The sequence below is a fragment of the Cyrtonyx montezumae genome, unplaced genomic scaffold (assembly GCF_038088225.1).
Source record: "Cyrtonyx montezumae isolate F1298 unplaced genomic scaffold, pur_monq_1.0 scaffold_0, whole genome shotgun sequence".
In the NCBI taxonomy this organism is placed as follows: domain Eukaryota; kingdom Metazoa; phylum Chordata; class Aves; order Galliformes; family Odontophoridae; genus Cyrtonyx; species Cyrtonyx montezumae.
Window position 1 is genome coordinate 45317103 of NW_027071824.1, and position 27786 is coordinate 45344888.

Here is a 27786-nt window from a genome sequence, read left to right on the forward strand (position 1 = left end):
CCATCCTACACTTTAAGCTTACACATATATACCTACATGTAAGATACTGATTCCTCACCTGCCTCAATCACAGCTCTCTACAAAGTGCACTTATTCACTCACCACAGACAGAGCCTCTCACTAATCTCCTCAAGTGTGGTCTCTCGGGGAGGTAGCGGTATTTGCATCCAAAGATACTGAGGTTTGACGTGTGATCTCCAAAGAAACGGAGCTGGCGGTATCTCTCCCCACAGCGGTAACAGAAATTAGTGTTACACTGGGAACAGGTCATGTGGTCACACCCTTCTGTTCTCTGGATGTGGATCTTCAGGAACAGAAGGAAAAAGAGAAGATTACTTTCAGCCCCAGAAGCGACGGAAAGCAAGAACCACTCCACTGCAGCCCACATGCAGCTGATGATAAGATACTGCAAGCAGCCCACCATGGAACTCAGAATCTACATTAAATGATACAGCAGCTGTGCTAAGACAAGTGTTTTTCTAAGGTATGCTTCAGATCAAACATGAGTTACAGCCATTTCCAGGCTTTTATGTAAGAAATGCCTTCCTACATCATTCTTCCCCTTCATTTAAACAGCCATTTTCTTAGAAGATCCCTGCCTTTACTTAAGATGAAAACTTGTTTTTATTATCCAAGTAAACATATTAGCATCCAATTTTATTAGAAATGAAAGCAGCACAGTAAATATAGTTATGAACTCTGTATGACCCCTCCATAGATGGCACCTGTGGCCCCACTCTGTTTCTCATTACCACCACAAATTGATTTGGCATTTTGTAAAAAGCACCACAAAGGCTTTGCAGTACAGAGACTTGGAAAGCACAAGATGTTGGATGTTGGTTTTCCTTTTTTTCTTTGTTGTTTTCTTTGTTTTTAAAAGTGTTTAAAAGAAAAATTCCACAAAATCTATTAAAAAAATATGACAAGCATTTACAATGCCTGCAGCATAGCATTAAGGTGAGCTCTACCTTTCTGATCATTTTCAGCAGGAAATATCTTATTTACTATTTCTATACCTCCATATATTCTTCTGCATTTACCTACTCTGCACACATTTTAAGGATTCAATTTCAGTTATTAGTTCCAAGAAACTCAGAAGCAGTAGTGTAATCATAGTCACAGTGCATAATGTGATAGAATGAAACAAACTCCCTGGACTGACTCTCTTGTAAATCTTGCCAACTAAAATCATCACTAGCGGGGTGATGGTAAACAAGCTTTTCCTAACTCACAAAATGGATAAATAGCACCACTTTACATACATGCTCCATAATGTAACAACAGATAAAATTTAACAGTGACTGAGAATGGAAGTAACCATCAGAGGATATCTATTTTAATCCCTAGCTCAGCACTGGGCTAACTTCAAAGGCACACCAGACTGGTTCAAGCCTTGTCTCACTAGGTTTATGATCTCCCAACTATGGGTATGCTGCTCAAAGACCATTACTTGTTCCAGATCCTTCCTGGGAACAGTCTTCCTCCCTTACATCTTCCTTGATGAAACTCATGATGATTGCCTCCTTAATTTCTTATCCATATCAACCCACATTTATTTTGCAGAGAGGTACAGATATAAACATCACCCCTTAATGGCCCTGCAAGCACCAGAGGTGATGAAAGCTCAGGTGTGACTGAAGCCTCCAACCTGAAGAGAGGCTTGCAGCTCCTGGTGTATCTGGCATTCCTTAGAGGGTCAACAGTGGTACTGAACAAGCTTCATCTAGAATCTAAGAAAACTCTTCCACCTCAACTGCTGCTGAAACTGGCACTTCACATAGGTAACAAGCTGACATTTTCCACTGGCACTTCCTTCAGCAGAAGACTGCAGGGCAGATGTAGTCAGAAGTCAGTCCAGGTAGGTGTGCCAACATCACTGTGCCAATGAATGCAATCTCAAGATTTCTGCACTTTCAAACACTTCTTTCATGAATAAGGCAGGAAAGACATTCACGAAAAGTGATCGTGCTATAAAAAGTCACTCTCTGGTGGGAAGTAGATTTCACCCAATAGAAGGGATGCAAATAGGTTGAGTATACAATCACCCCCCTCTATTCTGATGAAGCCCAACATGATTTCATCATTTCTTCACCTATATGAAAGGCTTCTTGTTTTCCACAAGTACCTGAAAAAATACCATTGCTGATGAGCTTTATAAGCTGCTTGACTTTAAAGTTCTCACTTTTAAGCATTTACTGAAAGTAAACTGAAAGGGAATATCTACTCAGTTATACTAACTTAATTTTTGAAGTTATACATGGTGCTTTTTCTTTATCCTTTTTGTAAAAAAAATAAAAAATAAAAAATGCAGTTTGACTTTCTCCTACTTTTCAGGCTTTATATAAAAAACAATCATATTCATATGAGCCATAGCTTATTAAATTAAGCTCAACTCAAATTGAGAAATGGTCTGTTCTATCTCCAAATAGCGTATAACAAGTTCTAAAGTCTTTCTCTCAAAAAAAGCAATGTGTCAAAATCAATTTAACATATGGAAAAAATGATCACTTTCTCCTTCATGCATACTTCATATACTCACAAGTAAAACAACACTTATGTATTTTGTATGTAACACTTTATTCTGTAAGAATATCGTACAGAGAACAAGTAAAATATAAGCCGTTGCTAACATGCTTGCTAAAGCTGCATCCACTTACAGTGAAAAATAATGAGCTCATTTAGGAGTAGCTGCTAGCATTCACGTTATGGAGGATAAAACTTGTTCAAAGCACTTACCGAAAAATACTGAAAAGCATGTGAATACCTGCCTCAGGATTTGCCTATATGCAGCCCCCCACACCCACTGAGCGCTTCTGTTTTCTCAACTGCATGCCCAGACAAGATAACCATGGTTTTTATTTCTCTACATAGCTAGCAAAAGAGTTTAAGTCTACATATTTACATACACACATAGAAGTATCTCAAGAAAATATCTGTGAAGAATAGTCACAATATATGACATTAATCATAACTACACCTTGGAAGTGACCAATAATTTTACAAGTCAGAAACTTTAGTAAGGAGGGCATTCTTTTCTGAGCTATCTCTATACTAAAACTAAAGCTAATGGAAACTAAATATCAAATATTAGCATCTTGACACTCAAAATTTATTTTTTTCCTTTTTCTGACTAATTTGCTGAAAATTTGTAATCAAAACATGGAAGAGGTTCATTGAACAGAATATACATGTATGTCAAAATAAATATGCTGCCTGAAACAAAAGGATAGATCAAAATGTACGTTATCAACTCTGTTTTCTCTTCCATTATTTTCTCTTTCTTAATTGGAAATATGACAACCTTTCTGATCCAGTGTGGTACATCATATTATATAGAGGTTTTGAGGCGTGGCTGAAGAGAAAAAACAGCTGCAACCTCCCAACAATCACATCTTTGGTGTGTCATCTCTATATGCCCACACATCTTTTGGTGCTTTGACAAGGAATTCTTAAAATACACAATATCCGATTAAGAAAAAAAATCCCCCTGTTTAAACCACTGACTTAGCAAATAATCAAAAGAACCACTAATTACAGATTTGATTTAAAAACCAGTATGTTGATACAAACAGAGGTTGTGAAGAGGACGAACTTTTTCCATCTCTGAAGAAAAACAACAGGAAAAGGGGGGTACGGTTTATGAAAAGACAGAACTCCTCTTAGATATCATTTATAATATCACATGATAAGAAATAAATTATTTTTCTGTGCCAATTTTCTAACTTTCCATGCTATCTGATTTTATTTTCATTTGATTTAATACAGGGGGAAAAAAAAAGTACATCTTAGAAATCAACAGCCAAATTCAAGCAATTAGGGACATAACCTACCTATAAAACTACCTGAACAGAAGCTGTAGTGAGGTGGGGGTTAGCCTCTTCTCCCATGTAACCAATAATAGGTCTAGAGGGAATGGCCTCAAGTTTCACCAGGGGAGATTCAGACTGGATGCTAGGAAATAACTTCCATGAGAGTGGTCAGGCAATTGTACAGGCTGTCCAGGAAGGTGGTGGAGTCACTGTCCCCAGAAGTGTTCAAGAAACATTTAGATGTCATACTGAGGGACATGGTTAACTGGGAAATATTGCCATTAGGTAGACAGTTGGACTGGATGATCTTATGTTTTTTTTCCAACCTTGGTGGGTCTATGATTCTAAGTTTCAAGTATACAGTCATCTTTTGAATGCACTAGTCATACAGACGTTATGAAAAGTCAGGTTATTTAAAATTAAAGGCAGGCAGCCTTTGTTCTTTCCTTTCCAACTAGTAGCCATCTTCTACCTCCTTTTCCACATTCATACTTTTTGGTTTGGTACGTCATTTTCTCCTTCATTTTGTATGACTAATCTCAACAGAAACATCATACACATTGTCGAGAAAATCAATCTGGACACGACTCAAAGAATTAAAAACAAAATAAGATACTTCTGCAAAAAACTCTCCAAAAGAAAGTTTGTAAAAAGAGATTACTAGAAGACTTCCCAGAAATTGAACATTTTTAGAACTGGCTCAAACCTACCCAAACTAAGCAAATGCTAAGTTGCCAAAACTCAATCTAAATGTCACGTGTATGAAAAAGAAAAGGTAAACAAATGACCACTGATTTTGCAGCCTTACTAATTTTTCTTCGTGCTTTCAAGTCTTCAAAACTACGGCACCACAGGTGTTTATTTCCCCATTGTCAAATTAAGAAACTTAGCAAATAGAGAAACACATACCCATAAGACAAGGCTTCAAGTGCAACTAACTATCTCCAGATTTTTACTTATTACTCTGTCAGCAGCTGGAAACAACTGCTGTTGTGGAAAAAAAACGAGCAGCCATAGCAAACACCTTTGTTAAGGGCAACTAGGGCAGGGGCATGGGGGTTGTTCAAACTCATTCAAGTAGCGGGGCATCTATCCTGGAAGGACAGAAAATGACATTTTTAGGGCATGAGACTGCACCTCATTCTGTTGAAACATTTCATGAGAAAGGACTGAATGTCAGTCCTTTCACAGGCCTAAAGATCTTCTGGTCTTGCCAAAACTCAAAGTGCATCCTAGTTAATTTGTCAATAAGTACTTCCTGACCTACTGCAACACTGAATTCACCCAAAAGCTCTTTGAAAAAGCTGATGAAGAGCATTACATTCTGTTAAAATTTTGCATTTATTTAAAGCTTTGTTAGAGGAATAATTCAAACTAACATACTTGTTATAAGTTGAGACTGATAATTTTGTTCCTTTCACATGCTGATTCCGTGAAATCAATTCAGGGACTTGTAAGTAAAATATCTCACCCATTTTTCTCCACAGGTCAAAGGTAAGAATCTACACAGCAAGTGTGAATTTTGTTTCAAACCCAGAGTCGAAGCTACAAACATTTAGACTACCTAAGCATTTAAGCAGTTTTAAGCTAATACCTGTGCACACAGAATGCAACTTACCTTGCATTTTGGACACTTCTGGGCATTCCTTTGCCCGTGCTCAATCTCATTGGCCCAGTGACGCAACAGCTTGTCTCCCTTTTTGTACTCTTTGCAATTAACACCTTCGTGCCAGGGAGAGTGGCACTTGAAACACCAGACAAATTGGCAAGATGGACACTGGATCTGTACAAATGGATAAACATCACATTTACAAGCTGTACACTGACCCAACTGGAAAGACTATTTTAAAAATGCTGCTCTTAGCTGAAGAGTAACCACCCAGGAATAAGCGTCTATCATCTTCTGAAATATTCATTTTAAAAACAAATATAACAAGTTATGCAACCCAACACTGAATCTGCTGATTTTCACTGGAAAGGGCTGCCCAGAGAGGTGATGGAGTCACTGACCCTGGAGGTGTTCAAGGAATGTTTAGACGCTGTGTCAAGGCACACGGTTTAGAGAGAACTGTTGGTGATAGGTGAACAGTTGGACTTGATCTTATAGGCCTTTTCCAACCTTGGTGATTCTATGACTCCATGATTTCTTTTTTCAAATTATTTTTAAAGAGATAAAAATACAGAACTATTAAATCCAGGAAAGGCTCAAGTCAAGCAAAGCACAAATAGGTAGCTTAGTTTCCAGAAAGATAATTCAGCTGCCTCAAACACACTTGTCAACAGGTAAAAATCAGCAGCTAATTTTCAGTGCAATGGATCTCATTTTTCCAGATACAACCTACACTACTTCTAGAGAGGATATGATCCTCTTCTAGCAGGAACTTGGAGAACCCAAAATGGGTTACGAAGAATTTATTGGAAGCAGGCTGGAGAAAAGGGGCCAAGTGTGAGGGCCCTCCTCCTTTCTAGCCAAGTGCATCTACCACAGGTCTGACACCAGATACCTCTGACCAGACATGTGCAAAACAGCACACTTGTTAACAACCACAATAATGGCAGAAAGCCAAGCTCTTTAAACTGGGAAAGGATCTACTCTTCCCACTCCCCTGGTTTTGAATAATTACAACAAACACAATCAACACACCTTCTTCCATAGTTTGTTTCATTTCTTGAAAAAAGCTGCTGGAGCTATGTTTGTAAGAGCATTAACCAACACAGGCACACTGCAGGTGCTCACACATGAAATCTGGCCTCACACTTGGATGGTGACTGACAATTGCAACAAGCACAAGCCACATGAGACATGGGCACATCGAGGCTTCAGGAACATCTCCACTACAGATTTGTTTGGTAGCACATGCTTTGAGATGGGCTTTGAATTCATGACGGAAGCTGGGGAAGGCATGACCCTTATGCCACCAACTCATTTCCATCAACCCATCCACAGCCTATGACTAACACAGCCTCTGCTCCATGCCAATGCAGAGACTGGCTTGAGGAATTCAACTTCCAAGCCACAGATGTTTCCCGCATCCAGCTCACCACAGGCACATTTGTGATGGCAGCACATGGTGAAGGGAAGGTCTCCCTTGGGGTACGGCCCAGGTGAAGCTCCCAGAACACATTTCTAAAGCCCTTGCATCACACAAGCTGCCCAGCTCTCTGTTTAGACACACTGGCTGCCTGCCACCTCAACTCTGCTTTGAGGCCAAAGCTGGCACTCTAATCTCCCTCTAATAGTTTGCTGCAGTGCAGCCAGAACTACAGTTCATACATGCAGTTACTACATCCATCACTACTAGTAAGCTAATGCAAAGCTGATCTGAACTCTTAATGAATGACTGAAATGAAGCTGCCTGCAGCCCTTAATGCTCCTTTCTAAGCCATTTATGCATACACTTTTTTTAAATGTGAAATATTAAAGGCAAAAACATAAAATGATAATCGATACAATGGCTCAAGCTAGCACTTTTATGTCTCTACCTGACACACCAACCCCTGTTCAGTAGTTGCCTTTATTTTTAGTTGAGAAAGCAAATGTTTTTCCATCTCAGAAGTGACCGAGAGCGCAGCCTCATTTATGTGATGTAAGATACTTCTTGGTACCACTGTTAAACCAAGTATTTTACCTTTACCTGATAAACTGTATGATGTGCTGCTCAGCTCTGCGCAGCACTTCTGCTTACCTCTTTAAGTCAATCCAAATCTTCAGATCAGTAAGTGCAAGAATGTGAGTTCATGCTTAAGAGATTTAACAATTTTCTCACTATATCTAAGATGGAATTTCCCCCTCTGGAATTCTTTGTCTGTATGTATGACTAAAGCATAAAGAAGGAAGACAAGCTCAAGATGTAGACAGATTTTCTTCTCCTAACAAGTTTTAACATTTCAGTTGGACAATATTTACTAGTTATTATTTCTCAGGAACAAGAGCATTCAAGAGCTAGAAAACAAACAGTTTTTTCTTCATATCTAGCAGACATACAGACAATGTAATTTAAAAATAGGTGAAATAAATTCTGACGTCCTGTATCCTGTGCAAGTATGACTTAGTGCTTGCTATAGCAAGACGGGGTGGCATCTTTTCCAAGGTAAACACTAAGATACTTGACATAAAAGAAAACTGCACTTACATGCTTTCTGTCAATGAAATAAGGTACCAGAGACACAGGTAGGTAGCACACAAGAAAGAATGAGAACAAATAAAACTTGTTTGCACTGATATAACACATTGAAGTTACAACAAGTATATTGCAAACACCTATTACTTTTTGCATGAGAACGAAGCAATGGTCTATGGCCAGCACAAAGCACATAACAACATATAAAACACAATTGATGCCTTTTCTCAGATTTGTTGGTCTACTGGCTTAGCGGCTATGTAAAATGAAATATACTATCTTACTATTTTTGCTTAATTCTTCATAAAAACAGCTTAAGAGGAAAGAGGAAAATCCCCATTCTAATAAAGCTAAAATATTGCGTATTTATTGCTACTAATCAAATTCAAGCAGAGCAGTGATTCATGTTTCCAGAATCTAACATGCACAACATATCCTCAGTTACTCGCTTATTGTTCTCACCAATAAGCCCGTAACTTTCTTTGAGCATCACAAATTTCTCAATAACATATGTCACAGTGATCTACTGCTAAGAAGACAATATAGCAGATACTGCATTGCATTGCATTACTCAGCATTTATTATGCCTCAGGCAAGGAAGGACCTTGTAGAGTCACATTTAAGTGTTCTACAACCTGGAAGCTTTTATCAGGTACAATATTCAGCCATTTGAGATGGACTCTGAATGAATCCATCTCAAACAAACCCACCACGTCAACAGATCTGAGAAGCTGCAGATAAGAACTGCTTACTTAAAAACCTGGTAACAATTTAAAACAAGTTTTTGTTGCTGTTGTTTTGTGTTTTGAAATTTTAACACACAATCAGTTCATACTCTTTCTATTACAGCATGTATATAACTACAAGAAATGTAGCACACTGACATCAGATCTTTCCAAACACATCATTTAGAAAACACTGAAATAAACGATGAAGCTGCAGTTAGAGGATTTCAGAACACCATATATTAGCGGCCCTGATTAACTGAACTAAACTAAAGGAATCAACTTCATGACAAGGTTTGGAGTTACCAATTTCCTTTTTTCCCTTCCACAGATCTGAAAAACAGATTTAAGATTCTGAATGAGCCACTTGATCTCTGTCATTACGTACCATCTGAACATATACTATACAGGCAAGTAAAAGTATGTCCTTTTAAATACTATTAACCTTACTTTCTTGGAAGTAGTGGACACAAAATGAAACTAAATCTATTCTAACTTGGATTCAGTGAGCCAGCACATTCTCAAGAAATAGGAACACAACAGGGCAATTTAGTCTTTCAGATTCTTACTCCATACTTCCTCTGCTTTTCTTAGAAAACCATTGAATGATTTGCTTTATGCTTCAGTATTAGTACACAAAATCATAAGGACTCAGAAACGCTGTTTTCAGATAATTCAAAGTACTAAAATATAGTAGAGTCCAGCAAAACAGAAGCTATTTCTGAAAAAAAAAAAGTTCTCCCAAATGTTTTTCCCTTATATAAACATTTTCCATTTATCTTATGACTTCCATTTCAGTTGATCAGAATTGAGAGGATACATTCATGAACTTACGACAGCCAGAGGTCAACCTCCCTTGAAACAGAAAAGATTGCACAAGTTCCCAGACTAACCCTCTTGGTTCTCAACTTTCTCACATGCTGATCTTTGTGGCTAACAATTTCAATTTTCTTAGACAGCCAGTCAAATCATATAAACTTTCATTTCCTCACCTCCCAGGAGAAGACCTTTCAAAATTGGTAGGTAACAGCAACACAAAGCACTGCCCACTATGACATGACGTTAGCAAAACTAAGTTCACATTAAAAATATTGAGAACTTGAAGCTGCAGAAAGATTAATGGGATTCTCTGCAGCTTAGTGGAATGCTAGTTACGTACTAGAGCAGCTGAAATAATTGCACAGTTAACTGAGTAGGTGAATTGCAATACCTAGCTACAGCTACACAGCTAATTCATTCCAAAATAAATATTGGCTACTGCTAATACAGTCGCTTCTTCCTCGTCATCACCCATTCTCTTTCTCGTACCAGCTGAAAATAAGCAACAACAAAACAAGCCTTGTATCCCATTGGAGCTGATCTTTGATCCAGCTCCCAGTGTGGCACTGAAACATCAACATGAGCAAAAGCAAGTTGGCAGGAATGAAAAGCTAAGAACACAGAGGGAGCACACAGCAAAATTACCACTTTACAAGCAGTTCAGGCTTAATGCTGACTGAAGTGATACGTAACCATGAAAGTATCTGCTATTGAAGGTTCCAATTAGATCAGAAAAAGTGGGAGAACTCACTGGTATCAGCGTTACACAGATCCATTCCATCACAATATTTTCACAATTACAGACTCCAACAGTTCTAGAGCAATAATGAGTTTCAGAAACTCATCAATAGTTCCAACAAAAGAAGAGCCACATTGAAAAAATTTCACTTTCCAAAGTCAAATACATTTTATGTAATGGATATCTCTTCACAGAAGTGACCAAGAAAACTTTGCTATGAACATCACAGACTAAGGCAGAAAGCCCAACAATCAAGAACTGCCTCCTCGTGGCAGGTCAAAGAGCAAATGTTAAAGAAGGCGAAACCTAATGCTTATAGAAGAAGAAAAAAAAGCTCGAAAGAGCCAACGTTCTCAAGTGAAATCCATCTGTTCCATGCATAAAAGTTGAACTACCTTTCCGTCATTTTTTTTGCATATTCTCTTCAGATCTTGGCACACCATCTTTCACCAAATGTCTATTAGAATCTTTTCTGTGATCAAGTCTTACATTCCAAATTTGAGTCATAAGATAGAGGGCAGGGATCTTTCCTTACTTAAGGAAAGGATTCCTCTTGTGATATGAATACATGGTGCAGGATACTAGATAGAAGAGCGCCATACAGCACAGTAACTAAGTGGCACTAGTGGGATAAGGAACGTTTGGATAGCCTGTTTCCCTTTTTCACTTCTCCTTCTCTGCCAACATGCATTGCACAGGTTAACTTTCTAAGCTTATAACATCAAGACTTCTGTTTCTAAACTAAAAAGAGTAGCTAACTCTGAATGGCTAGGCTTAGATCAGTTTAGCTGACAAAACAGATAGAGCAAGGAAAAATATTCAAGCTGATAAAGAAGGGTAAAGTTAAGTGTTAGCTTTATTTATAATTTTAAATATGGTATCTATTGTTAGGAAAGCCATTAATAACATTTAAAAAATATATTTTCAAATGTACTCTCAGATTTTACAGCGTCTTCCTGTTCTTGTGTATAGGAGAGCAAGGGTGTTGGTAAAGAGCCCTTTTGTGCAGCACTTATGTTTCAGTGTGGACTTTTCCCATGCACAACACTGTTCTTCTGAAAAGGCAGCACTTCCAGTGCTGGTGCTTTAGTTTAGAATTCCTCTGAGGTAATTGGTGCCTACATTGCTTGTATGAAAATATGCAAGATTTCCTAGTCTCTGGTCAGACTTCTATGCTAGATGTAGAAAAAATGACTCTTCACCTCCAAAGAGACCATAATTCAAGATAAAAAAAAAAAACATGAAAAAATCACACGAGAATATAAGATAATGGAGATAATGGTCCACAGCTACACACATATGTGTATGAGGACAGTTACACTTGTTTTAATTAAAACATCTCATCTTTGGAACAACTCTTCTGTGTGCTGAGCTTCTATCAACTTGCTAAAACTTTACCTACAACAGAACACAACAGAGGTTCAAGGATCAGTCTGAAGATCTGGACCACGAGCATTCATACTATTTGCTAGTACTTTCCCAAGTGTATCTCTGGTCTGTACCAATTAGACACTCCTCAGTCATGGGTGCAGCTCAAACCACACATTCCAACAGAGCCTATTTCCAGGAAGAGACTCTAGGCTCTGCAGATCAGAACCACACATAACATTTCACCACAGGACCAGGGAACTGCTCCTGGCTTGTACTATGTAAAGCATCAGGTAGATTCAGATTCTTTCTTTGATTCAGATTTCTGGGGAAGTGGTGGGAACATTCTAACCACACAGCATTTGAACTCAGAGCACTGGTAGGCAGAAGACTCTTGTGCTCTGAAGATAACAAACAAATTGAGTTGGTGTGCAGATAACTGCCTACAACAGCTGCACAACTTTAGGAGAGGCTGATGCAGAAGCATTATAACAGCTGCCCACTCTACCGCAGACCAACATCCCTTCAGATACAGATGGGATGCCTAAGTCGATGGCTGCAGACAAAAAATTCAACCTGCAGCTTGGAATTCCTCCACCGTTGCTTAAAATGCCAAGAATCTGAAAATATTAAGTCTAACACTAGACTTCATGGCTACTCACACGTAATTCAAACACTGGACAAACATACATAATAGGAAGGAAGCTCAGAATTCAAGAGTTAGCTTGGCCAAAGTTTAAATTCCACTGGATACACTACCTTCTACTTCTAAATCTCCACATTGGTCTGAATCTCATGCTGTAATTAGGCCTATCTAAACAATCATCTAAACTCCTACTGAGAAAAACTGGTTTGGTCAGGGAAGGCCAGCTCAATCATGATATTAAACACAACAAATCTAACAACTGGATGCAAAGCTAACACAGGGCATGATACTGCAGACAGAACCTTCATCTTTTGGAACCAAGATGGACCTTCAGGGCTCAAAGCTTCCTCTAACTGCCTGCAAATCTTGCTTTTTAGTCCCTGATTTAAATCAGTACAAGTAAACCTTCTACTAGAAGAAATTCTTGTGAAAAATACTTTTTGATTTGTCTCCAGTTTTATATACTAGAAGTCACGAAACCACAGTAATATTTAACCTCTAGTAAGGGATTATAGAAATCATAACCAAGAGGCAGGACAGACCACATCTCTAGTTCTTAGGAAGGAGCAAGCAACAGGAAGCCATCATCTAACACAATAAGTTAAATTCATTTTCTAATTTTCAGGAAATACCTATTTCTGCTGGAGTTGCACGGCTAAAATTATCAGTTACAGTGTAATCCCCTTTTCCAGCCTCTTCTGATCATGATCATTATTTGCACGTGAGAGAGTAAGAAAATACTCTTAAAAGATATCAGGCAAAAATTACACTACCTACCAAATAAGGACTAAAGTTCACCTGCTGAAATAGCTAGAAATGAATTAACTAGTTAAAACAATGACGTACTAATGCTGTCCTACTTTTGCTGTGCCATCTAATTCACAGCTCTGGCAAGCATGCTCACTTTGTATTTGTTCTCCAATTTGGCAGGGGTAGGAATGTGGCCTCTCCTCCGGAAGGTTGTAAAGTGCTTGCACTGAGGGCATGGCTTCGTGCTGGAGTCGATTCGGCTGAGTTCCAGGAAATATTTATACTTGATAATGTCCTCGTGGGGCAGGTTATAGAGGACAGTTGTTTCGTCCAGGTGTTCGCTGCACTCTGTGATCGGGCATTTTATATCTGCTTGTCCCAGCTGCACCTGCATATGAAAAAACAGAAGAGCTGCATGACCTTTTGCTTGGAAAAGGTACTACTTTGCAACTACTATGGAAGCAGACTCTTTCAAATTCTAAATTAAATTGAATTTTCTTGCAGAGTACTCTAACAGTCCACAGACTATCAAGCGTAATATCTTAGAATTATTTTTACTTATTCCAAGGACACTGCCATTTTTCCAGGGGGTACTTTCCAAATCCAAAAAGAAAAGCCAACTACCCTTATAACAACTGTAGTTATTAAATATATAGTCTCAGTGTACATACCATGGCAATGTACTCTACGAAACCAAAACATGAACTTAAATTAGCAGTACCCAACCCACACTCCAAGCTTTGGCTGCAATGACCAACTTTTCACTGTCACGGCTTATGAAGACAGTGAGAAAACAGGGAGTAGAAACATACGTACATTGCTTCACCTCAAAACGTGCTGGGAATCACAACACAGAGAAATTAAAGTCAATTTAAGATCATCAACTGACTCAATGCTAGCCCGGCTTTTCTGCCTTGCTGCTAGCAGCTCGGTACATGCCATACTGCACGCACAGAACACGTCAGTTGAGCCCGGGGCTGGCCAAGCTAATAAATTTTCCCAGTACTTGAGGAGCCATAAAGTTTAAAAAAAAATCCAATGCTAAAAATCCTTAAGAAGACAACCAAAACAGAAACACACACAGAAGCAAATTCAAGCTGTCGGGGATGAAACTGTTACTGGTGCAACAAGCCCCAATGGTCTCAAGCTGATTCACATTGCCAGTTACCTGCTATGCAGGTCCAGAACTCCTGCATCTTGGACCAGGACTGGACCCAGGCCTGCACCCTTTCTGCCTGGCAGGCTTCTTTGACTTGGATTCCATGCCAAAACAGCACATCCTCAGCAGTATAGCTACATTTGTTGGCACTGAGCCTGAGTTAATAAACACTACTGGGTCTGAGGAGCCTGCAAGGCCCCAGATGAGCACATTCACATCTGCCTTGAATAACGTTGAGAAAATGAGCGTTGACTGCAGACACAGAGCTGACCACCTCAACTCCTTCCTCACCTAACTTCTCTGAGCATGAAGGAAGGAGGAAGACTGTGGGTAGAATCAGTGTCTCTTTCTAGAAATTACTGTTTCAAGGCAGGTCAGCCCTATTTATTTAGACTGCTTATTCTTCAATAGGCTCTGGTATTAGAATCTCCTGCATATGACAGTAATCTCTCAAATTCTGGTCCAGATTTCACTACTGCATGGTGACAATAGAAGACATCTTACACCAAAGTCTATTAACACAATATTTAATCTAAGAAAAAAAAAATAAAGCAACAATGTTGTCACTGCTGCTCTGGTAACAGTCATGTGCTCTAACTGAACAATATAATTTATCCAGGAGTTAAAGGATTGAAAAATGCATAGCAAAAATAATATAAAACCTAAGGTTCATACTGACTTAAAAAATAAAATAAAAAAATTCCCCCTCTGCACCGCCTTTGGTCTCCCAACAATACAGTGGATCCAAAACAGAGTGAAGGAAGTAGGGTAACTACAGGACAGCAGCAGTTCTAGAAACCAGGGCACAGCAAAGGACATCTCAACCCATGCTCTGCACAGGACAGGGTGGAGGGAGACCTTCCCATGGGACAGAGGACATAACGCCTGTTCTCAGGAGGCAAATGCTCCATATTTCACACCCAGACACAAAAGACAAGGCTACAATCACATGCAAGCAAAGATAGCCTCAAACATTTTGTCTCTCACATGGATCAGAGTGAAGTAAGAACATACAGTTGAAGACACTTTTAACCAAAGAAACAACAACAAAAAGCAAGAACCCATGTGCTGGGGCAGTGAGCAGTTTTATATCTGGAAGACACTAATGCATCTGAAGCAGCGCAAGAAAACTGAACTCAGGCACATGGCATCAAAGATTTCTTCTTTAATTCTTAAATTACTTCTCAAAGCCAGAACACTTCAGTTTGACACACATTCAAAATGAGTTACAACCACACCACAATAAGATCACAACATCACACCTCGATTTTAGAGGGGATGTTATCATATTAAATATTTAATTCTCTATCATGTGATCCTATACCACAGAATCACCAAGAATGGAAAAGATTACAAGATCCAGTCCAACCATCCACCTATCGTCAATAAATCTCTCTAAACTATATTTCTCAACACAACATCTAAACGTTCTTTATCTCCAGGGGTGGCGACTCCACCACCTCCCTGGGCAGCCCATTCCAGTGTCTACATATATTTACTTATGTTCACTGTTTCTTATCAAAGTATTTTTGAAAGAACTAGGGGTCTCTGAAAAATCTAGTCACATTACTAGAAATCTTAATGCCAGAAACGTTTTGCAGATGCTCAGTCTTTAAACATTGACTACTCATGTTCTAGCAACCCTGGCCTTTCACAGGTGTTCCCAGGATGCATATATACACTTTCATTAAAGAAATGAAAAACATATATTTCTTCCCCCGCTGCTGCCTACCCCTCCCTGAGAGTCTGTACAGTTTCAACAGCTCTCTGTATCACAGAACACCCACAACTTCTGAGACCAAATGCATATCAGCACTTTATTTCAGAATACTTGTACTTTCAACTGAAATTTATTACCCAGTACATCTGCGCTCAACAAGCAGAAAAAAGTCTCATCCTCAAGAAATCAAATATGCTAACCAAGGAAAAAAACTTTACAGGAATGCAAAATCACTGTGGCATTACTACAAGGATTAATAAAGGATTTATTTAAAAAGTGTAGGCACAATAACTGAAATTCAAATAGGCAAATTAACCCCATCTATGGCTACTTTTTTTGTTATTTTTTAAAGAATTAGGGAAATACTAAAGAGGGTATCCCCTCTTGCTAGGAATAAACTAAATTGCAGAGGAGCTTCGTACTGAGAAGTTGCACTGTATTTGGCATTTAAGCTGGTGCTTAAACATTGCTTATATGACATGCTAGTTAGAACAAACCTGCATTTATAAAAGCAAGCAATACAATGCTGAACGCTTTCTATTTTTCATGCCCACACAGTATATGACTAAATATGTGGTAAAAGTCAAGTGTGGTTTCAGTGTTTATTTTGAAAATATGTTTTACACCCACTTCAAGTAAATCATTTTTATCCTCTGTAATAGCTTCAGCCTTTCAAATTTGGCAAAGATTGTTTCTTTCCCTACATTTTGAATGGAACTGAAGTGAACAGAGCTGTTTTGCTTATTAGCAGTAACTTCAATGGAGCCTTGTCTCACCAAAACAGTCCATCTTTGTTTGTGCACTAGGATCAGTAACTGATGCAAGTAGAGCTTTAGAAGTAGCTTGATGGTTACCTGCTGCTGCAGACCCCTGATGTACTATAGAACAGGAAAGGAAGATAAAAAAATTAACCTGGGTAATAACTAGTTTTGTTTTTCCCTTGCTTTTTTCAAAGGAAATTTTGAAGAGCCGTATCTTTTAATGTCAGCTGAACACAGAATCAAAAGGCTGAGTTTTAAGAATGCTTTGAATTTCAAAATACCACTGTGTAACAAAAACTTAAGAACACTCAATATACACAACAGCATGGTATATTTTCACTGCATGAGGAATGACTGATATGTCTAAAGGTAGCTAGCAACAGCACAATGGAAAATGTCAAATCACATTCAGTTCTCACACCCTGCTGTGTTTCACTACCATAAAACATCTCTGGAGGGGCTGACACTACTTTCAATTCTTCACGTGGAAGAAGGCTATCATGACTTCCATCCATTAGAGAGGCAATATTTAAACTATCAAAACAGTGATACACCACCCCATTTCCCTAATCCTTGACATCTTATTACAAAAGATATGAGGCAGAGGGGTGGAGACTCTCAACCAGTCCACATACTGCTCAAAGAACACAGTGCTATCAGCAATAGGAAAGGATGCTATATGGTCATTTGAGTCAGAAAGCTGAGTGGGGGGAAATAACTTTTCACAAAAAAAGAAATCTTCACTAGCTGCGCAGAAAGTAAAGTCAGAATTACACAAGAAGCACCAATTTGTACCATTCACTTAGCCTAGCCACATCTACTTGGAAGGCAACCTGTCTGGGTAAATTTGGGGGTGGGGTGCATTCCTGAAGAGAACAATAAAAGGGCTGTTCTGCTTTAAAACAGACAGATACAAACCAGCATTGTCTGAATTAAACTTTACTCTTAGTTCAGAAATATATAAGCTAAATGAACCAGTAAGCTGTCAGCTATTAAGCCAAAAGAGAAGTGAACAATAACATCCTCAGTCTGTATTACTGTAGAGTGATTAAAATTCTACCACTACTAACTTCCTCTGTAATCTAATCTGCATGCATTAAATAAGTACCTTGGAACTGCAGAGATGCGAGCAAAGGAACAGTCCAATCTACAGAACTTTCATATTCTACAGATGAACAAGCAGAAAAAAGTTCACTTTATTTACAGGCAAAATTCTATTGCTTCTAGTTTACAGAACATGTAGTTCTTTCATTTTTGCAGGTAAGTTTCAAATTAGTGAAGAACTTTCTTAACTTACTTCTGGAAAGCAGACAGTGTCATCTTCAATTGTTTTCCTAAAAACCAGACAAATAGATTTTGCTTGCTGTGGCTCAGGACTCTACAATGCTACAATGGTTGGTGTTAACCAAATGAAGTTGAAATGATGCAATTCAACAAGTAAACCAGGCAGGAAAAAATAAGGACTGTGCCAACTTCTACTAAACATTTTGTACCTGTCATTAAGGTTGTGGTTCCATGATCACTTTTGTGGTATAAGTTCTAACTTTAGCAGTCCATATCCTGTCTCTGCACTATGCCAGTGACATCCTGGCATTCTCCAAACCGTTTTTACAAGAAAATAAACAGATTTTCAGTCTGTCTGTGCTTACTACCAAACAACACAAATTCTTTGTGATTCAAAACAAGTGAGAATGAACAGCTACAAGAGTGATAGACTCCGTAAGTTGTATCAGCAGACTGGGCTTCTCACACGTGCTACACATTCTAAAAGTTCTTGCTCTGTGGTTTATTACTTCACCAACCAAATTCCCAACAAGAGCTTCACTTATACCTCCCTTCTATTCACATCTCTATGTAGCACACTTGCATTAAACTTACTTTCTGAACTCCTCTTTCAGTACACCACCACACCATCTGCTCTACCAATCACCATCTGTAACCTTGCTCTAGTCCAGAGGCATCATTCTACTACTCAGGAGTAAAAAGCCTCACCCATGACAGGTATACTCCTGATCTCAAAAAGTTCTAGGAGTTCAAAATGATGAGGGTGTCCTGCATGCTAGTGGTGAATTCGTAACTGTTAGTTCTCAGTTTTAATTCTTATGCCAGGAAATACCCAAGTGACCACCAAAGCAAGTGACCACCAAAGCAACTAGAATGACCAATTGTTCTTCATAGTCAAGTGGAGAATGAGGAAGGTGATCAGCAAGACTCAAAGCTAGCAGCAAATGCTGACAACATCTTAAAGTTGCATAGTGGAAAAAAACCCTTTTTCCCATGGAAAAGTTAAAGTAGCTTAAATCTAACTTTTTCCAGCACCAAAATCTGACAAGCATGAATATATAGTAACAGTTGTCCAGGTTAAGTTGATTTTCTAAGTGGCCATTTATTATTTGTACATTCAACCCAAGAGCTATTCTTAAAAAGATAAGATTTTTGTTGTGTCACATGCTCACGTAGACTAACAAGGAAACAGTACATCTCAATGTCCTCATTAATGTCTTAAAAAAAAGAAGTCTGTTTTCCTTTCACACCGACACCAGACACAAACCTGGCTGATGTCATGACAATGATGTGGCTCCTGCTCCATGTGACATTTATAATGAGAAAGTCACCTGGGCCTAAATATTTCAGGCATCAGGACAGGCTGGCTCTTCCAGTTGTATTGTTACATGATTTGCATGAATTGTCAATGTTAAAAGAAAAGCAAAATCCCAGGGCTTTTGAGGAACATTTTAACATATCATCCTTCACTAGAAAGGCATGCAAAAGTAAGAAGCTGGGCAGGAATGACAACAAACATTAACTGCACTCCAACCACTACATCAAAGGTTTGACCTTTCTGCTCTGAAAGCAAGCCTGCTAAAAGCTCAACTGGTTTTCACAGCTCCCGTTCCAGCCCGGGATTCCAATCACAACCATTCCCCGGCACTGCTGTACAGACTCCAGTCACACAAGCCCACAACTCCAGCCACCTACAGCAATCCCAGTAAGCAGGGCCATGGCAGCTCAATGACCGACCAGCGTTAATTGCTGTTAGCCTCCATGAACTCCCCACTCTACCCTTTCAACTCATGCTATACTTCTCCAGCACAAAATCATTTAAATAGGAAAAGACTTTGTCTTCACAGTGCTTTAAGACAAGTACATTGCATTTGGTCATGTTGCTACCCATTATCACTCAATTAACGTAGCATGCATAATCACAAAGCATGGAGGCTGTATGCCCTCAGCTCTGTTTTTGGTGTCTGAGTTGAGCTGAAACCCACATCAGAGGCTACAGCAAGTCTCCTGTCCACACAAAACCAGAACTGTTAAACCTGGGCCACCACCTGCCACTGGAACAATTTCTGACAAGGGGCAAGGCAGAGTTTTCCACAGCAGATATAAGGCAGGCAGGAAGCTCCCATCACCTCACAGGGCTGGAGGTCACAAGATGAAGCAGTCCTCTACCTCTGGCTCTGGCAGGCATGTGGAGGCAGAGTGAGGGGGAAGGCCTGGCAGAGGTGGAAGGAGGGCAGCCCAGCAGGAAGTGGGGTAGGGACTGCAGACTTTGGAGGAACCTGACCCAAGCCCACAGGTATCTCAGCACTCATTAAAGGGAACAAGGAAGGGCACAACAGCTCTCTAGTTTTGTTCAAGTTTGCATATTAACAATTCTAAGTAGTGAGCACTATAATTTTCTTATTCCTTACAAGACACGCTCATTTTTGGTAGAAGAGGCAAAGATACTCATAAAAGAAGAGTTTTGAGGATGATAGACTGAGCCAGGTACCTGCCCTTGTGGGGATGGAAGAGAGTAAAATATATCCAAGCCCTGACAACAGTTGTTACTGACTGGCAATGGGACCAAAATCCCACAGGACAGGTGTGGGAAAGGACTGCAGGAAGGAAGCCAGGGCCAGGACCATCCACATACCATGATACACTTGAATGCTTTGGCCATTGCAGCTCACAGGAGCTTAGAAGGTATAGGAAATGGGAGCAGAGAAGCAGCGAGAAATGCAGCCAACATTTGTCAGGCTTACAGCATCAGGATAAAAACACAGCAGTCAAATAACACAGATCACAGAAACAAAACAAACCAACTCTGACAGCTGATATTTGTAAAGTAAATAATGAAGTTGATTAGTTAACTCTTTAGTCAGGAAGCTTAAACTGAAGTGAGAACAGCCTGCTTTCCTACACCCTGTAAGAATTCATCTGAATTTGATTTTGTTACCAGCCCTGTATACATGTGACCAGTGAAGCATGGTAAGGCTGCAAAAAGCCCAGGGTGGTGCTAAGCAAACAGCTTGAGCGTGGGGGACCCAAGCACAGCCGCAGTGAAAAGCACTCTGCCACTGCCACGAGATGATGCATCCCACTTCCAGCATGCCAAGGACAAGGTCCCAGAAGCTACAAGGTCATGGTGCAATTGCTTACTACAATTTATCTTAATGTTTTGGTGGGTTTTTTTTTTCCCCTCCATCTGGCATTCTATTTTTCCTTTCCAATTAAGATTAAAGCAGTAAGTATGCTGAGTTACTTGAGCAGGTCACTTTATTTCTGCCTCCTTCTGATAGGAGCATGAGTTGAAAAGGAACACTGTCATTTCCTTATCTCACTTGCAGAAGAAAAGCTCTGGCCTCCACCAGGTTCAGACTGGATTGACCAGGTTGAGATCAGTTACAAAGGATTAACACTGTCAGCTATTAACAATAACCAGCATTAAAACCAAAGCAAACAAACAGTTTCCTTATGAACCTGTAGTCAAGAAATCAGCAAAGACATACATGAGTAATTGCAATCTGTAAATCAAAACTTCTCCCCTCAGAATCCTTTCCTGTGCTTTCTTGAAGATGGACAAAATTATCACCTTTAAGAGTGAAAACACCATCTCAAAAATCATTGAGAAGCACCACCTCGGGTGCTTTGCAGAGCAAATTAAAAAAATCCACAGTGACAGTATTTCCTACAACTATTTGTATTGAAAACAGAGATCAAAAGTTAATTTTTCAGCTGTTTGGTAGGCAGGGTTCAAACCAGATGCAGAAGCAGCTTTTGAGTTTGCATTTGCCTGCTCCATACTCCATTCCAGAAAATGGTTACAGAAGAAAACAGTGTCACAGTGGATGCCCAGGTTGTAATAGAAAAATAGTAACAAATTCTAACATGAATCTCCCAATTATTCTGGCTGACCAGATCACAGTCCACCGTCCACAGAAAAGGATAAACGTTGCAATCCTTAAGCTGTACGGCCTTCCTTAAGAAAGCTACAACCCACAACTACTTCATTTTAATAACTTTGCTAGGTCTGAGGTTCTAGGAGAGTTCTCTTGTGCATATTAATAAGTAATGTTTTCATTCTTTGACCATGAGAAATGAAAACAAATTCTACCAACCTTCTCTTCATAGATCCCATACACAAACAACCAAGTTGTTTAGGTGCAAGTTAAAGTGGAAGAAATTCTGAAAAAGTACTTTCATCTGACAAAGCACTGTCAGAAATCTGTAATAACATCTGTTTTCTTAGATTCAAGGTAAAATTTACAAGCCTTCATTTGGCTTCCCTAACAAATCATGCAACTTAAAGGAATTTGTTTATGCAATGAAGTTGTTTCAAAATAGCTATGATCTAAATTATAAATGGTTATTTTGCTCTGCCTTCCAGTGTCATCATACCAGTACCTGCCCACAAGTAACAAAGGCATCTTTGGCAAAGAACTGCTATTCTGGAAAGGCTCCTACAAAAGAAAATGAATTGATAATCCTTACCTAGTTGCAGTAATAAACCTGAGAAGTAGACTCATGCTCACGTAGATGCGTTTTTAAGGATAAGCACTTCCTGGAAAAGGCTAGCACAGAACAGTCTTCCAAGCTTCTCTCCACATGCCAACATTCAGATAAGACACTAAGCCCAAACTCAAATTTGACGTGACTTTATAAAGTTAGACTTGGAATGTATTATGAGAATTATGTCACATTTTAATACTGATTTAATGCCATGACAGAAAGCCACAACAGGAAGCAAGTGTACAGGATGAAGATCTGCAAACAAATTGTCTTTTATCTGTTCCATGGAGAAAGCCAAAAAGCTTAAACTGTGCTCCAATCCACACTTTAAGAAGCAAAAGCAAATCCTTAGGCAGAAACAATGAACTACCCATCTTTAACAGCTGACCTGTACTTAAGATATTTCAGCAGAAAAATACAGCACAAAAGTAAAAACCTCTTATGCAGAGCTGAAAGAACCATTCTGCATCAGAACCAACCAAATCCAGCACACAGTTCACTGGTCTAGCACACAGTGATTTGTAGATGCTGCACTTAAGCAGCCAAAACATTCTTGTAATCAAATTCTATCTATAATGTTGGGATTGTTACTATCAGAATCCAGTTTCACACAATAGCCAAGTTAAATTCTGGGGTAAAACTTCAGAGTTGACCATGAAGAAAAGATTTGATTCTGGAAACAACATCGCCACAATTAAATAAGGCTGTGATAATACATGCAATCAGGAAGAACACGATCACGGTATGTTTTCCATTGCTTTTGCCCCTTTGAGGATCACCACATACTCAGGCTCCGGCTGAGACTGAAGGGAAAGGTGGGAAAAACCACTATAATCACTGATCTCAAGATCCTGCAGATACTCTTTTCAGCTTAGACACGAATAAAATACCAAATAAGACTTACACGCATGTAAGTCTCCTCTCTCTGTATGCTACAACAGGCTTACCCTGAATCCACTGGGAGTCTAGACTGTGACACCCAAACACATACTCTGATCTGAAAGATCTAGAGTACAGGCACAGACCTCACCCATCAGCTGGTCCAGCACCCTCATCCTCAGGTCTCAGACCTCTTCAGTCCTGCCAGCAGATCAGCCAGCCAAGCATCTTGTCTAATGGCTAAAAATGACTAAAGGAGCCTGAATAGATTTCCAAGCGTTAGAGAGTGATCGCGAGGCTGCAATGAGAGACACCTCAGCTGGTTAGAACAGGAGAAGGCTGAAGTGTTTAAAAATTAGTTTTCCAACTGATCTGGTTGCTGAATTAATACTCCCTGTGATGTACAATCACTTGTTTGCAACTCAAGAGACAAGTTGGAAACATACAGCCCAAGGACAGAGGCTCTTGCAGAAGCTGCTAGCTATTATCCTAGAATGGTTTGGGTTAGAAGGGACCTTTAAGATCATCTAGTTCTAACCTCCCTGCTATTGGCAGTGCAACCTCCCCCTAGACCAGGCTGCTCAAAGTCCCATCCAGCCTGGCCTTGAGTTCTCCCAAGGAGGGGACATCCACAATCTAGCTGGGCAACCTGCTGCAGAGTCTCACAACACTCACTGTAAATAACTTATTCCACTAGTCAGCCTGTCATGTTTTGACCTTAGGATCACAGATCGAGTATCTGTGCTAATTTTGCTCACCTTTAATAAGCCTGAAATATGTTCAGCAGCTTTCCTCAATAAACAATTAATACCAACTACAGCAAAGAGGGGGGAGGGCTGCAACACATTTTTTCCTTGAGTTTTATGATTCAGTATTTTCCACACATAAGTCCCAAAATTACTGTTTATGAATGTTAATGTCTATTTTCTCATTGCATACAAATATTCAAACTGCTCAATTGCACATCTTGAAACCCACTACCAAACCTCATGTCTGAGCTGACACCTCAGCACTTTAGATGAGGTCCTCAAACTTCAAAATTGCCTGCTGATGTTGTCTGCTCTTCACTCAGCCTCCCAGTGATAGAGAAGTGCCAGCCCTGTAGCTAAAAGGAATGGTTACAAGCTAACTAGGCTTTTTAAAGAAAAGCATTGCTCGAAACAACTCAATCCTTTCCGTAAGCTAATACATATTCCCAGCATCTTCTTAAGTAGTATATTAGAATTCTACTACATTATGTTACAAAACAATGAAATGATTGACTGTAAGAAGAAAACAATGATTATAAAAGGTGTAATAGAAACAGGGCACCACAGTAACACCTATTTCAAAGAATTTTCAAATATTTCATAGCTTTGTTTCAAAAAGAATGATACCAGCCCTAGATACTCCTATTTTAAGGAGGTCTCTGGGGGGAAAAAGGCCTACAGGTGTAGGAAAGCCACTATTTGTTATTTCTGTAGATATAATCCATCTACTTGCAAACAAAATTACTTGTCTAAACAACCAATAAATAAATAATTAAAAATAACAACTCTGGAACAAGGGTTATTAATTATGAGAGTTATTGAAGTGATGAGCTGGTTGATAGATAACATCACTTCTGCCAGCATTAAATCTTTGCCAGGCTCCAGAAACTGGGTTGCCACTTTACATCACACTGAATATTTAAATAAACAGCTTTGTTCCTACCAGAAGGCATCAGTTTTCAAACCACCACCAGTGAAAGTTGGAGCTTACAGTCCAGGAAGGTAGGCAGGTGAAATGAGGTGAAGGAGATATCAAGTCAGCTATATCCATCTCCATTTCTGAAAGCATAAACTCAGTAGTAACAGAATTCTACAATACTAGTCCTGGAAACTTTCATTAATTATTTCCACAGTCCATAGCAGGAGAATGGCTAACAGGTAGGAAATGAAGAAGCATAGGAGAAATTAGTTCTTATATATTATATATTAGTTCTTAATGTAATAACGTAGAATACACACAATGTATACAAGGTCATTCATTTCTCCAACTCCACATTTTATAAGAGCAAAAGAAAGATTCAACTCTCATCACAAAAAAAAAAGATGTTTTTTTAACAAGGAGATAAACATTTTGCAAAAGTATTTTTCACTGAAATCAAAGTACCCATCTTGATGTAAAAGCACTGACCTACCTATCTATATATGGCCTCTCATCCTATGTCTTAAAAACTGAAAGAATTTTGCCTTAGGAAAACAACAGTTCTTCCATACCAAATGCTTCCACATGGTAGTTTCAAAGTGCAACTGCTCTCTATTGCTAAGCAATTATTATGGCAAAAAAAAAAATTGACAAACTCAAGTATATAGACCCAATTAACTGCAGTGTCTACTTCAGAAAGTAAAAAGCAGTCATTACTGTTCTAGTTTGCCTTGAGGGGAGAAAGGAGAAAAGACAAGGAAAAGAAAGAAGAACCATCTAGTTCAGCTTCTCCCACGTCACATCTTAAGTGTTTCCCTAGACAGTGTCCTCTTGCCTGACATGCAAGCAAAAAAAAGCATACCCTTCAAAGAATTATCAATTCATTTTACTTCTCTCACTTTAGTAAGTCAAACACTGATTTTTTACCTTCAGAACTGCTCTTGTTTCCCCTTCACACAAGGAAAACACTGCACCTCTGATGTCTCCTTTTAGCTTGCACAGGATAACAGGAGCAGAGACAGAGAACTGCAATTGTTTCCACTCAGCAAGCAAAACTGATTTCCAATGCAAAAGAAAGGTAGCAACGGCTACTTGGTGGCTTTGGCCATACACTGGTAGGTGAAGTGCTTTTTTATGAGCTCATCACCAAAATGCAGTCTGCAGTTTGAGAAATCTATCACCCAGCTGTTAATTAATTTCTGAGTTGTACTGATATTTTTCCAGAAGAACCAAAATACTGTTGCAGAACAAATATGACCATGTCAACTTCATAATAAATTCATCAATTTTGGAATTTGTCCATTTGTTTCAACATTAGCTATTCCCTCCCAACCTGGCCATGCTATAGGAGTTCTGAGTAAGTCATAAATAAATATTATTAAAATAAAACAAACAAACAAGGAACTAAATTTCTGTGAGAATCAGTAGGACTGAAAAAACAGCTTAACTCTTCCCAGAAACTAAACCGTAATGGTAAACACATTTCTGATTCCTGTTAAAATAGGCCTCAGCATTTTCATGGATTGTGGAAAAAGTGCTCCACTAGGGACTTTCCCACCCTGTCACTCCCAGATGGGAGATGATATGGCAGAAGTGATGGTCCAGAACTCGTTCCTGGCTCTCTCTCCTGCTCAGTTTGATCAGCTGATGCCCTGCTGTGTGCCCATCCAACTCAATTTCATACAAACTCATGGACTTACCAGAACCCTAGAATTGTAACAAATAGCTAATGATACTAACATTACAAGGGCACATATGAAATCCAGTGGTTAACTGAACAAAATCAATTCTTCAAGTTTCCTCCCTCCCATACTCTATGCATTCTCTACATAAATTCAAGTTCAAGTACTTGAAACAGCAATATGAATATACAAATTACTGGATTCTGCAGTCAAATATCATTAGGAATGAAGTAAATAATTTACTCACATAGCAAGAAACATAGCAAAAAGGAACTAAAATCTCCCGAAGTTTGTATTAAAGTGTGTATGTTTAGAACAGTGTCACTCAAGTAGAAATGAAATATGAGAAAGTAAAATACGCTTAAATCTACAACCCACTTGCTGTCAGGTGATGACAGTGCATTAACAAGGAAGAGTTCAAGAACACTTTACAGAATCATTTCAATTTAATGAAACATCATTTGTTAAAGTCAAAAATGAACTCTCTGTTGTACTTTAGTGCATAGGTTACCCTAACTACATAGTTATTTTTGGTAATGAAGTCTCCTGAGTCTACTTTCAACCTTTAGTGAAATAAATGTTTAGTGTAAATATTTTAACGTAAACATAAGAATTACAAAAGACTAAGGAAAGGACATAAATAAAATGGAATGCATGTAAAAGAGCTTGTAGTTTACAACTGATCAAATCCCCCCATGGAGGTACATCTTATACCTTCACATGCAGAACAACTGTATAAATATCCACACCTGTCTGGGCAACCTGTGCCAGCAATCAATCACCCTCGCAGGAAGGAAGTTCTCCCCTCATATGCACTCAGGACTTCCTTTGTTTCAGTCTGTACCCTTTGCCTCACCCTACTGCTGAGTACCACTTAGAGTCTGGCCCTACCCTCTTGATACTCCCCCTTCAGATAACTACACTCATTGACCAGATCCTCCAAATTTCCTCTTTGGGCTGAACAGGCTCCTTCAGACCTTCCTTATAGCAGAGATACTACAGACCCTAAATCATTCTATGATTTTAGCAGCCCTTTGCTGGACTTGCTCCAGGAGTTCTAAGTTTCCCTTGGCCTGTTGGCAGTGCTCTTCCTAGCGTAGTCCAAGATGCTATTTGTAAAACTGTCATCAGTAACAATGAGCAGGTTAAAAAGTCTTTCAGCCTA

The 27786-nt window shown here is 39.1% G+C and overlaps 1 protein-coding gene across 1 annotated transcript in view; it reads right to left on the reverse strand.

Annotated features, from left to right (window-relative positions):
* The window catches only part of RNF217 (ring finger protein 217), a 53314-nt gene that overhangs the window by 9355 nt on the left and 16173 nt on the right, over positions 1-27786 (reverse strand). Inside the window, exons 2-4 of the mRNA XM_065734279.1 lie at positions 13132-13365; positions 5428-5592; positions 103-304 (exon numbers count right to left, since the gene is read on the reverse strand). Of these exons, the coding sequence (XP_065590351.1) occupies positions 103-304; positions 5428-5592; positions 13132-13365 (601 nt within the window). The remainder of the gene's footprint in view (positions 1-102; positions 305-5427; positions 5593-13131; positions 13366-27786) is intronic.